The following is a 12,901-nucleotide window of genomic DNA, read 5'->3' as shown; positions in this document are numbered from 1 at the left end:
GCTCCAGTATATCTTTTAAGTTATATTTTCTAAAGTTGATTTAATTCATCCTTATAATACTATTTAATAGTATTAAATAAAATCCTACATATTCTGTTTAATTCCTGTAATTGATAGAAGAAACCATAGTCCAGCTATTACTCTGTTTTGATCTGATTGATCAGGAGCCCATTTAAGACACCAGGACCCAACTGGCCAAAGCAGGTGATGGTTAGATGTTGGGAAATAATGTTTCCTCTGCCTGCTCCTTCAGGAAGCTGACCTAGTTACAACTCATGAATTGGGTCACAATTTTGGAGCAGAACACGATCCAGATGGTCTAGCGGAATGCGCCCCGAATGAGGACCAGGGAGGAAAATACGTTATGTATCCCATTGCTGTGAGTGGCGATCATGAGAACAATAAGGTATGTATCTTTTGGTCCATTTACATGTTTTTTTTAATGGAGATTCTGGGGCTTGAACCCAGGAGTTTGTGCATGTTAAGTATGCGTTCTACCATGGAGCTATACCCTCCCCGCTTTTGGAGCTTCTTTGTGTGGTTAGGAAAGAAAGAGGCTACATTTGATTATAAGGAGAGCTCGCAAAAGCTTTCCATTGTAGGGATGGGACTGCTAATTACCAGGTACCTTGAAACTTGGTTGTGTGTTTTAAAGTGAACCTGGTCCATCTACGTTAGTCATTTGGACTGTTTGTTACCAAGGTTAAGCACATGTCGGTTTGGGCTTTGTGGAAGATTAACTACTTAACGTAATGGCCTGCACTGGAGCCTGGTTTGCAGGGTCGGGCGGGTTTAGGCTTTCAGTTGGAAATTTCCTGTCACTCCACTTACAAGTTGTCATTCATGTTAACTCCACATTGCTTTACAACTTGCATGTTTTAATAAACTTTTGTAACAAAATACATAATTTGCCAGACCTGAGGGCGGAGCCCTTGCCTTTCTGGCTCATGGCTTTGCCTCCAGGGCCTGTTTGGGGTACCCGGCACGTAATAAATATTTGTCGAGCAGATAAAGGAATAATTTACTATTGGTGGTATCTGATGGAGTACACTGCCCTTGTTGATTTGGGACATAGTAAATAGTTTCAGAGACTTTCCTAAGAGTGGCTGTGACAAACTCTTAGAGTCTGAACTAAAAGTGTTCATAGATGCCTGGTACTTTTTCCTTATACTTAAAGTTGAGCAGCACAGGGCAGCAAACAACACCAGCTGGGTTTAACTCAGTTCTGACACTGTCTTCCTGGAGATAGCATCAGATCCCACAGGTGAAGGGCTCAGTCTCACGAGACTGTCCTTCCACGCTGCCCCCACCTGCACTTGAGATGCCAGTTGCAAATCTGGCTCATCGCCTGTGCTTCTAACCAACTAGCTGTAGATTGGAGGTTCCAATGATCCCCTCCTTGGGCTCAGTTAGTTTGCTAGAGCAGCTCACAGAACTCAGGGAAACACATATTTACCAGTTGATGATGAAAGGGTACGATGCAGGATACAGATGAACCCCCGGACGGAAGAGGTGCCAGCGCGGGGCGTGTGGGAAGGGTGTGGAGCTTCCCTGCCCTCTGGGTGCACCGCTCTCCTGCAGCCCCACCTGTTCACCAACCTGCAAGCTCCTCGAACCTTGTAGGTTTGGGATTTTTTGGAGGCTTCATCACATAGGCATGGTCAGTCATTAACTGTTTTTAGCCCTTGTCCCTTCACAAGAGAATGGGAGGCAGGGCTGAAAATTCCAAGCTTCTTGTCGTGGCTTGGTATCTCCGGTGACCAGCCCCCATCCAGGAGTCACCCAGGGGCCCACTCAGAGTTGGCTCATTAGAACAAAAGACACTCCTGTCACCCAGGAAATTACAGGGGTTTTAGGAGCCCTGTGCCAGGAACCGGGGCCAGAGGCCAAGGTGTGCTCTGTATTATCTCACACGGGGCCTGGGCTCTCCGCCCCTCGGGGGTTTCATGGCTCTTGTCTCAGGTGAAAGGGAAGCCGTTTTGGCCACTTGCAGAGGCTGGAGACCCTTCCCCTGGAAAACCCACACCGAGTTTTCCCCAAGTCTCGTTCCGCTTTTCGTGATAATTTCAGATGATTGGGGAAATGGACTCTGTTTTAGAGCCCCTGGTAAAATACCCAAATTTAGAGGTCATTTCTGTGATTCTGTACCAAGTGGCCAAGCTAGGGTTCAGGCTTCCTTTGAGATGCTGGTCAGCTGTAGAAACCTCAAAGAAACTTAAAACCTTGGGGACCCATGAAGACATTTAGGTAACAATTTGAAATTTACTCTTTTAATAGACTATTTGTAATTTGCCTCTTACTAAGCTCAACTATTTAAACACTTTAAACATGGATCATTGACACAAATATTCAGGGAAAGAGAAAGAGGTAAACTGGAGCAGACCCTGTTCTGCAGGCCGGAGTCGTTATGTCCAGGAAGACGGCGGTGTGGGCCCAGTCTCACTGTCCCCACGGCGGGTTCTGTCTGAGCCCCGGGTGGCGCAGAGTCTGGCAGAGCCCACGACTCTGCTGACGCCGGACTGGCTGGGGTGTTTGGTCTCAGCATTTGTGTAGCTTACTTTCCTGTGAAAAATTTTAGGCTCTTACCCAAATTCATATCACCTATTTAGCATCCTGCACAGGGAGAGAACTCAATTCCTTACAAATGGCATTTCAGGTGACGGTGAAGCTGACATACCTTCCAGGTGGTTCTGATTGTGGCTTTTACGTTGTTCCCTGAAGAAGAAATGCAGACAATACCTGGGAATGAATTTTTATGTTATTTTGGGTCCTATGTGGCCTTTTTTCTCCTAAGATGTTTTCAAACTGCAGTAAACAGTCCATCTATAAGACCATTGAAAGTAAGTCCCAAGAGTGTTTCCAAGAACGCAGCAACAAAGTGTGCGGGAACTCCCGGGTGGACGAGGGAGAGGAGTGCGACCCTGGCATCATGTACCTGAACAACGACACCTGCTGCAACAGTGACTGCACGCTGAAGCTGGGCGTCCAGTGCAGGTGCCGCGCTGGGCGGGGGGGGCCCCCACGCAGCTGGGGGCGGCGGAGGGGAATGCAGGGGCTTAGAATCAATTAGAGGGTGTGCGCGTGTGTGCGTGTGTTTACCTCTCTTGCCCTTTATATCGAGAAGAATGTTTCTGGGAAGCAGTTTGACATGACACAAGAGAATCCTCAATCTTGCATCCTCTTTGCTGTAGCAATGCCACAGTTCAAAGAACCTTTTCTAAGGAAACAGAGATGTACAAGACGATTTAACAAGGATGTTCATGGCTGCATTCTTTTATAATAGCAAAATATGGGAAACAAAGTGACAGTCCTGGGATATAAATTAATTATTGCACATCTCTACAATAGAGGTGAAGAATACTGTTTAATCACATGCACTAAATGTGGAGGGAGCAGGTTGTAAGTTAGAAGGTACAATATTTCCATTTTTAATGTCTAGTGCCTGGCTTTGAAGTAGAGGGGAAAGCTTAAATCTGTTACTCACTATATACAGTTATACTATATACAGTACATATAAACATTGTAAATACTGTTGGGCAGTGGGGCCCTGACTGCCTAGTTTCTTGACCATTGATTGATTTGTGGGCCTGTGTGTGTATGTGTTTAAAAAATTACTGCATTAAGTTAATGAAAACCAAGGACACCGAGATGCTTTAAAGACGAGCCACTCTGGCCCACTGTGCTCTCAGTCCACGCCAGGAGGGGCAGGTGGACCGCGTGCAGGTGGCGCCAGCGCCTGGGGTCTGACTGTGCAGGAGCGGACCCAGCCCGGAGCCCTTCTCCTGCGATCTTGGGGCCCTGCGACATGACCGTAGTCTTTGCTGTGGGGCTGTCATTTGACTGGGACTGTCCCCGTCTGCTCTTCCTCTGCAGTGACAGGAACAGTCCCTGCTGTAAAAACTGTCAGTTCGAGACGGCCCAGAAGAAGTGCCAGGAGGCCATTAACGCTACTTGCAAAGGCGTGTCTTACTGCACAGGTATGTCCTCCCACTGGTTCTCTTGGAATAATTTGCTGAAATGTGTATGTGTGCATTTGAAAGCAAGGTTGTGTCTCATTCAGATGAACAAACCCTGTTGTAGCCTCATGTGCAGAGTTGCGTTGATCGTACAGCTCACTTTGTGGCACACTTGTCACTGGTCTGTGCAAGACCCGTGATTATTTCTCTTCATTATTTCCCCTTCAGTCACTTCTCTTCTCCTCCCTCACAGGCATCTGTTTTAATGTGTTTAATATTTGCCTGGATAGGTGTATATTCTTGAAAGATAATGTGTTATTTTGTGTATATATGTGTTTTTAATGTGCCAAAATGATTTTCCACCTTAGATCTTCCTGAAGCTCAGCACCGTGCTTTTGCAGCCCTGCTTCCTGCTGCGTTGTGTTTCTGTGTCTGCGTGTCTGTGTCGTTGTCCGTATCTGGTTCGTCGTTTGGGCGCCGCTGAGTGTTTAGTCCTGCGACTTACTGTAATTTACTTCTCTGTTCACCAAGCGAGAGCTGCTCGGATGGCCTTCGTCTCCTCGATACCGCAGATAGGGCTGCGCTGAACATCCCTACCCCACTCCTCTGGGAGCTGTGAGAGCTCCCTGGGTGCGCACGGAGGAGCGGCATTGCTCAGTCACGGGGAGGCACTCCAGTGGTCTCTGGAGCAGCCGTGAGGGTTTGTCAGCGGGTCCAGGTTCCTGGATTCTGGTGTCCTGCCAGCACACAGTGCTACCTAACTCTCTAATTTTTTTGCCAGTCAGATGAGTGGGAGGCGGTTTCTTACCCTTATGTACTTTTTTCTTGAACATTTCTTTGTATTTGTTAGCTCTTTAGACTTCTCCTTTACTGAATAGCTAGTTGGTGCATTTGGTCCGTCTTTAGCTGGGTTGCACGTGTTTCTGCTGTTACTGATTCGGAGGAGTTCTTGTGTGAGAATCCCTGTGGTTTCGGCACTGCCTACACCTTCCTCCTAGCTTTTGTCCTTTTTGGAACAGAAACCCCCTTTCACTGTCATCAAGTCTGTCATTTTGTTGTGTGTGTGTGTATTTTTTTGAATTGTGGATCTGCAGCTGCTTCTATTAGTTTCAAAATTTGACTTTTTACTTTTTTTTTGTTTTGGGGTTTTTTTTAGGGGGAGGGGACTACTTAGTTTTGTTTGTTTGTTTGTCTGTTTGTTTGTTTGTTTGTTTATAATGGAGGGTCTGAGGATTGAACCCAGGACCTTATATTGGTAAGCACATGCGCTACCACTGAGCTGTACCCTCCCCCCTACTTTTTACATCTAGGACTTTATCAGGAGCTAATCTTCAGGCTGTATTGATTATCAGTGACCCCTGTAATTCTGTCAGTTGTTCCATTAAAAATACCTCAAAGCTGTATTAATAGGCACATAATTGGATCTACTCTCTACATCTCGACCCGCTGTTCCCTTACCAGTATATAATGCTCCTTTTTGGCCCCTGTGGTTTCTTTTAACTTTAATTGTTTTATTTAGTATTCAGTTTGCTACCCTAGGTTTTTTTTCTTTTGCTATTGTTGTTCCTATTTGGGATACCTATCCCGTTCTTATATTTTTCTGGTTTCTCTGTCACTTGGTTGCTTGGTTTGATTTTTGTAACAGGTTTATTGAGATATAATTAACAACTTACTGTACCATTTGCTCATTTAAAGTGTCCAGTTCAGTGGTTTTTAGTGTATTCACATTTGTGCATCCACCCACCAGTCAGTTTCCATCACCTCAGAAAGAAACCCATATGCTTTAGTCATCATTTCAAATCTCCTCATCACCCCAGCCCCAGACAGCCACTAATCTACTTTCTGTTTCTATGGATTTGCCTATTTTGGATACTTCATATAAGTGGAATCATACAGTATGTGGGCTTCTTTGACGCAGAATAATGTGTTTCAAGATTCATCCATGTTGTAGCATGAATCAGTCCTTCATTTGTTTTTATTGCTGAATAGTATTCCATTGTATGGATATACCACATTTTTTATTCATTCTTCAATTGATGGATTTTTGGATTGTTATCATTTTTTGGCTGCTCTGAATAATGCTACTATGAAGATTTGTGTGCAGCTTTTTGTGTGGACATGTTTTCATTTCCCTTGTATACATCCAGTCATAGAATTGCCCTGTCATGTGGTAACTCTGTTTAATTGTTTAAGGAACTGCCAGGCTCATTTCCAAAGTGACTGCACCATTTTACATTCCCAGCAGCATGTATGAAGCTTCCACTTTCTCCAAATCCTGACCAACAGCTGTTATTGTCTGTCTTCTTGATTGTAGCCATCCTAGTGGATGTGAAGTTTTATCTCATCTTGATTCTTCCTTCAGCCTTGAAATACACATTCTATAAGATGTTACTCGTGATTCTTATGTTCTGAGATCTGTCAGCATCATGTTAGTTTATCAAATATCAGGAGCCTGAATATCTCATTTAAGCATTAAAACACACTTTCTAGCTGTGCTCAGTGTTTCAGTCTTTGTTGTTTTAGAAAGTTTTAGAAACAGTTTTAGAAAGAAGATGTTTTCTTTTTAAATAAGCATAAGTAAATCAATTGGAAAAAAGGATTTTCCTTCTTATCAGCCTTTTGTTCCCTTGGTATTTTATACAAAGTGGCAGCATCATCACCTGAGATCTTGATAGAAGTGGAAATGCTCGGTCTCCTCCCCGGGCCAGTTCTGGGGACAGGGCCCAGCTCTCTGTCCCAGCATCCACGTGTCGGGGCTCCTGATACGTGCTCACCTTTGAAAGCCATGTTCAGTAGGTGATGCTGTGTTTTCAGTTATTTTCCTGTGCATCTGATTTTAGTCCTTTAAGAACAGATGTTTAACAAATATTTGTTGAGCATATTTTATGTATCTGCTGAGGGCAGCATCATGTACTGAAAATACGATGACAGTACAGAGTATAAACCTTCACTGAATTTGCTGTCTTTTTCCAGAGCTTGCTTACAGTGGTAGTGAGTTTGTTGTAAGATAGTCTTGTTGACATTATGAATGCCCAGTGCCCATAACAGGTTTTATAAAACCAGAGGCAAATGTAAATGCCTAAGCAAGTGTCCCATATGTGTTAGACAGTTAATGAAAAACTGCTTTTGTTTGAAATAGGGCAGATTCTTTTAAGCTCACAGACCTTTAAGTCTGAATTCTTTTTGTTGGTTTGTTTCTTTTTAGGGAGGCGGGGCGTGGTAATTAAGTTTGTTTATTTATTAATTTTTTAATGGGGTTACTGGGAATTGAACCCAGGACCTCGTGCATGCTAGGCATGCACTCTACCACTGAGCTGTACCTTCCCCACCAAGTTCTTTTGATTGGTTCCGTTCCTCAGTTTAAAGGCCAGGCCTCCAGAGCCCTGAGCGTACACAGTCTAGTGCTTTCATGCAGTTTTTCTCTTGCCTTTTAGTGTTGACTTTTAACCGCTTGTGCTTCCTTCTCATTTTCCAGAGTGGGTCACTCATTCTATCCTTTCTCCCAAATTTAACATCCTTGGGTGACTTTCTTTGTCCTTCAGAATCATTGATTCCCTCAAGAAGTACTTGTGGTGTACCTGCAGGGTGGTGGGCGTGCACTAATTCTTTAACAGTTTGGGTCTCTGCTCTAATGGAGTCTAGTGGTAAGAAGCAGAAAATAACCACAGATAATCAGACAGACGTAAATTGTAGACTGTGTGCTGTGAAGGGGAGAAGCGGTGTGATGGGGGTGAGGGCCACCAACTTAGGTAGGGTCCTCAGGGATGTCAGAGGAGAGCTTTGAGATGAAAGCTTAAGGGTGAGAAAAAATCCAGGCCTCCTGAAAGAGTAGGAACAGGAACATTCCGGGGACGGAACAGCATATGTGTTAAGGTTCTGGGGTTAGAAAGAAAAGGAAGAGAAGGGGGGCCTTTGTTGCTGAGCATGTGGGTTGGGGACTTGGGGACAGCTGTTGGCAGTGACACCCTCCCAGGAAGTTTGCGTTTTAGTCAAGTCACAGTGCATAGGCGTCCGCTTAATTAGTGAGAATAGTCCATTCCGTCTTATATGTATGTTCTTTTATGTGGATGTTACATTTCACAGTAAAAAGATAAAAGCAGAATACGCGGTGCAGGTAAGTGGTGATGGAGGCGAGGCTGGGGGTGGCCCAAGCAGACACTAGGGGGGCGCGGAGCTGGACGCACAGCCGGGCCTCTGTGTCGCTGGCTGGACCTGGGCCACCCGCTGCTGTGAGAATCGGCGCCCACCCTGCCGCCCTGGTGGCCGTCGACTCAAAGTGACCCATGACCTATGTGCTTGCAGGAAACAGCAGTGAGTGTCCCCCTCCGGGAAATGCAGCCGATGACACGGTGTGCCTGGATCTGGGCCGGTGCAAGGACGGCAAGTGTGTCCCCTTCTGCGAGCGGGAGCAGAGGCTGGAGTCGTGCGCGTGTAATGGTGAGCCGTCCCCGAGCACGTCCCCACGCCATCCTGGTGCAGGGACGGGAGTGGCCCTGGTCGGGGGGCCGGTCAGGGCAGTGGGGAGAACCCAACCAGGGTGGAGGGCTGGGATGACAGGGCGGTGTGCGGAGACAGACCTGCATCCGGTTCTGTCTGTGGAACCAGCTGTCTGTGGACCCAGGTGTCTGTGGAAACTGTCCTGCCATCTGACTTCTTGCTGCGCTTTCAGACCGTGAAGGAGATGGGGTGTGGGCGGCCGGGGGGGTGGAGGTCTGTCTTCTCTCCTCCTCCCCTACATCATACTGTGAACACACAGGAGCGGCGTGCACCCCAGTGGCCTTGAATTCTGATACTCCTTCGGGGCCTCATCCTGAGAGCTGGTTTGAGGTCTGACCTGCTCTGTCGGGGTGTTTGCTGGGCCTGCTGCCCTCTGCTCCCTGCCAGACTCCTGGGGCAGGGGCCTCGCTTAGCGGTGCTTGGGGACATCCTGCTGGCTTCTCTGATACTTGACCTCAGGTTTCCACACTCTGTTTTTGGAGCCCGTGGGTCTGAGCAGGGGCCTCGGGGACTGGCTGGGCTCTGAGCTCCCCGCCCCAACCTCAGAGAGTTTTCTGTTGCTTTCAAAACAAAAGTCCCAACTCAGAACCCCTGAGTTGGGAACTTTCCATCCATACAGTGGAGTAAGTGGCTCTTCCGGGTGAAGTAACATGTAAATAAAGAAGATAACACACAGTAGATGTCAGATAATTTATTGAGTGAGTGGCAAGAGGCTTGCAGTGCTGGAGGGACACCTAGTAAATGCCCAGGAAATGCTTGATACATGAATGAATGAGGAAGAGGTGGGGTTTTTAATTAAAAAAATTTTTTTTAATCATTTCTATTTTTTTTTTAAATTCAAGTATCATCAGTTACAATGTGTCAGTTTCTGGTGTGCAGCATAATATCCCTGTCATGCATGTATACACATGTATTTGTTTCATATTCTTTTCCATTAAAGGTTATTTATAAGATATTGAATATAGTTCCCTGTGCTCTACAGAAGAAAGTGTTTTTTATCTTTTTATATATAGTGGTTATCATTTGCAAATCACAAACTCCCAAATTTATCCCTTCCTACCCCCTTTTTTTATTTATCCCTTCCTACCCCCTTTTCCCCAGTAACCATAAGATTGTTTACTGTGTTTTGGGCTTTTTTAGATTCCACATATGAGCGATCTCATATGGTATTTTTCTTTCTCTTTCTGGTTTACTTCACTTAGAATTGACGATCTCCAGGTCCATCCATGTTGCTGCAAATGGCATTATTTTGTCTTTATCGTTGAGTAGTAGGAAAAAGTTTTTATTTTCCCTTTAAAGTGGTTGTGCTTGTTTTTGTGTTCTGGTTGATGTCGATTTTTCCTGAGAGTATTAATTCAGACTTTGCCCTGGGTCAGATAAAGATGGTCCCTTGAGTCACACTGCCCGCTAACTTTTGGGGCACGTCTGTTGTTTGTATGTGTGCTGCACACCCCACGTGCTGTTGAGGGGTGCCCTGAAGGACAGAATGTCCCGTTGTGCTCAGGCTGCGGTGTGTGTGTTGCTGGCGGGCCACTCGGATCCGCGCCTGAGGCCGGCTGTCCTGTCACAGCCGCTTGGCTCTCGCTGGAGCCGTGGCTTTCCAGAGTGTGCTGGAAACTGAGAAGCCAAGGACTGAAACCAGCAGTGTACTAAGAACAGTGGGACAAAGGGAAACATTTAGCATTATAAAGGGTTTGGAGTAGAATAATTTGGCTTTTCATCTGTTAAAGAAAGGAAACATGTCTTTGTGAGTTGTTTTTTCCTTGTGGCCTGAGGGCCGAGGAGCCTGAACTCAGAAGTTACTCCTTGGTGGGGGTGAAACCTGGATAATATTAGCTCTTGAAGTAAAGAATGGATGCGGCCCTTCCCCTGCGGGAGCGTGGTGGGAGGGGCACGCGTCTAAGCGGGCTCCTGCTCCGTTTCAGAAACCGACAACTCATGCAAGGTGTGCTGCAGGGACCCCTCGGGCCGGTGCGTGCCCTACGTCGACGCCGAGCAGAAGAACTTATTTTTGAGGAAGGGAAAGCCGTGTACAGTAGGATTCTGTGACATGAATGTGAGTATTGACTTACGTACAACTTTTTCTGTAACAGCCAGATGTGAAGTTTTTATATAGTAAATCCTTGATTTTACAAATGGAAGGAGATGAGAACACAGATGCCACCGTGTCTTTCTAACCGTTTCGTCCTTGTGTGAGAGTCCAGTGGAGTGTGTGTGGGTGTGACCTGGGAGGAGGGGACTGAGTGCTCTCAGGAGACTGGGCAGGACCTCGGAGGGGACTTTGTGGTAAAATTGAATGGCTTTTAGGCAGTCAGTCTTGCTTATTTGGTTTTCTAGGCTAATTATAAAATTCACGGATATTACAGAATTGCAAGTTTTGATTTTGAAACAGGTGCTGAATGGGTAGGAAAGGTCCCCAGGCGGCTTGACTTGCCCGAGTCAGACCCTTTTGCTCTCACAGAAACATGGTTTCATTCCTGCACAGTCAGGGAAGAGGCTTTAAAGGGCTCTAGAGGATTCTCCGGGCTGTCCGCTCGGCTTTTCCCATCCACTGTGTGTGTATCAGGGCAGCCCCTCCTGGAATTGCTCCATCTTTAACAAGATGGTGTTCTTGAGTTTTGTCTTTGGGTCATTCTAAATTCACTTATAAACACAGACTGATTGTGGAGTATCGGTGACAGCTACCCGCTTTCCTAGGTACCCATTCCACTGTGTCAAAGATGGGTCCCCTGGCTGTTTGGTTTTAATGGAACCCTTTGCATGTTAATTATTCGTATAAAGCCCCGTTCCTTCTAAGTAAATGCACTGCCGTTAGGGGTTACGCTGTCCATCTTCTGTTCACAGGGCAAGTGTGAGAAGCGAGTGCAGGACGTCATCGAGCGGTTTTGGGAGTTCATTGACAAGCTGAGCATCAATACTTTTGGTAGGTGGCTCCCCCACGTGGTTTGTTGCTTAGAACTGAGCTGATTCCTAGAAAAGTGTAGTTTCAGACTGATACGCTCTGATCCTGCAATAGAAGGTGGAAATAGTCACCACTTTTGTTTTGAAACTACTTTGTTGGCTAAATAAAACGGACTCATGGGTCTGCCCCTGGATAGTGTGGATGCACAAGTGTTCAGACAAGGGAAGTCAGAATATTGGCTTCTTTACTAAAAACAAACGAACATGTAACAGCATAAGCCTGGTTCATTCCTATAGATTGTAAATCTGAAACCTACTTGGTGTAAGAATCATTTATTTAAAAGTGAGCCTCAGATTTTGCTGAAGCGAGGATGCACTGTGTCCTCTGGAGTTCATAATTTATAGTTTAGTCACAAAAATAATAATACCCAGATAGCAACAGCATTGCCTCCGTAAGCATCGTTCCTCATAGTGGCTTCCTCTTGGGTGAGTCCACGGATGCCGTCCCTCCAGGGACCGCAGAGGCCCTCTGTCACGTGGCCTGTTCTCGGCAAGCGCGTTGGGGCCGTTGCGGGGGGCGCGCAGTGTGGGCAGGGGGTCGGGGCTGGTGCAGGCGCCGTGGGCTCGCCTCTTGGGCCGGAGTCAGTGCTAGGTCCCAGCCGACGGTCTGAGGCATTTGACACATGGTAATATTCTAAGAGCATTTAATTTTCAATTTCTAAAGTTCTTGGTTAAGACGTTGACTGTCTGGAATTGTCCGCAGGGAAGTTTTTAGCAGACAACATCGTAGGCTCCGTCCTGGTTTTCTCCTTGATATTTTGGATCCCTTTCAGCATTCTTGTCCACTGTGTGGTAAGTCCCTGTTTTTTAAGTAGTAAAACGTATTAGAATTTTGAACAACTCCAACCATATAACCTTTGAAAAGATAAAATTTGCTCTTAGAAAAATCTGACCTCCTATATCCAATGTTATCCCTGGAAAAACACATTTTGTGAAAGGGGTAACTAGTAGTCTTTTTGAATAGTTACATTTTGTGTGTGTGTTTTGTTCTCATGTATAATTTCTGGGGAATTTGATATTCTAAGCGCACGAGGCTGCTTACCTAGACTTGGGCAGGGCCTCTGACGAGTGAAGCTTCTAAACGAGCATTTTCAGGCTGACTCTGTTGTAAAGAGCGAACGCCAGACAGCACGTGGAGAGTATTCAAATCCTCCCAAACGGTCATCGTGAGCAGTCTTTTTTATTGTTTAAAATGAGTAACCGCTAACACAATGAATTGGGCTTTATCTGCGAGACTGCAGATTTTCTTACAAATCCGTTCACTTTTCCCCTGTGAGAGACTGAGGACTTGTCTCCTGCGTGGAGACGAGGAAGTCAGACCCAGGCGTCCAGCCCTGGGCTGCCGCTCCCCGCGGTGCCCTCCCGCGGGCACTTGGGCGACTCTGGCACCGCTTCACGGCCGCTGCTGCCCTCCCTGGGCGCCGCTGTCTCACTACCCGGCTCCTTGTCAGGGCGGTGGGCCTGATGTGTACGGGGCGAGGGGGCAT

The 12,901-nt window shown here is 46.3% G+C and overlaps 1 protein-coding gene across 7 annotated transcripts in view; it reads left to right on the top strand.

The window, feature by feature from the left end:
- ADAM17 (ADAM metallopeptidase domain 17) overlaps positions 1-12,901 on the top strand; it is a 44,019-nt gene that overhangs the window by 27,892 nt on the left and 3,226 nt on the right. For all 7 annotated transcript variants that reach the window (XM_074341635.1, XM_010964032.3, XM_045523405.2 and 4 more), the window contains 7 exons: positions 254-406; positions 2,795-2,994; positions 3,874-3,977; positions 8,259-8,393; positions 10,379-10,509; positions 11,298-11,376; positions 12,118-12,206. In XM_074341635.1, the coding sequence (XP_074197736.1) occupies positions 254-406; positions 2,795-2,994; positions 3,874-3,977; positions 8,259-8,393; positions 10,379-10,509; positions 11,298-11,376; positions 12,118-12,206 (891 nt within the window). The remainder of the gene's footprint in view (positions 1-253; positions 407-2,794; positions 2,995-3,873; positions 3,978-8,258; positions 8,394-10,378; positions 10,510-11,297; positions 11,377-12,117; positions 12,207-12,901) is intronic.

Source organism: Camelus bactrianus, chromosome 15 (assembly GCF_048773025.1).
Source record: "Camelus bactrianus isolate YW-2024 breed Bactrian camel chromosome 15, ASM4877302v1, whole genome shotgun sequence".
NCBI lineage: Eukaryota > Metazoa > Chordata > Mammalia > Artiodactyla > Camelidae > Camelus > Camelus bactrianus.
Note: the sequence above shows the minus strand (reverse complement) of the source record. Positions and strands in the feature narration are given on the sequence as shown.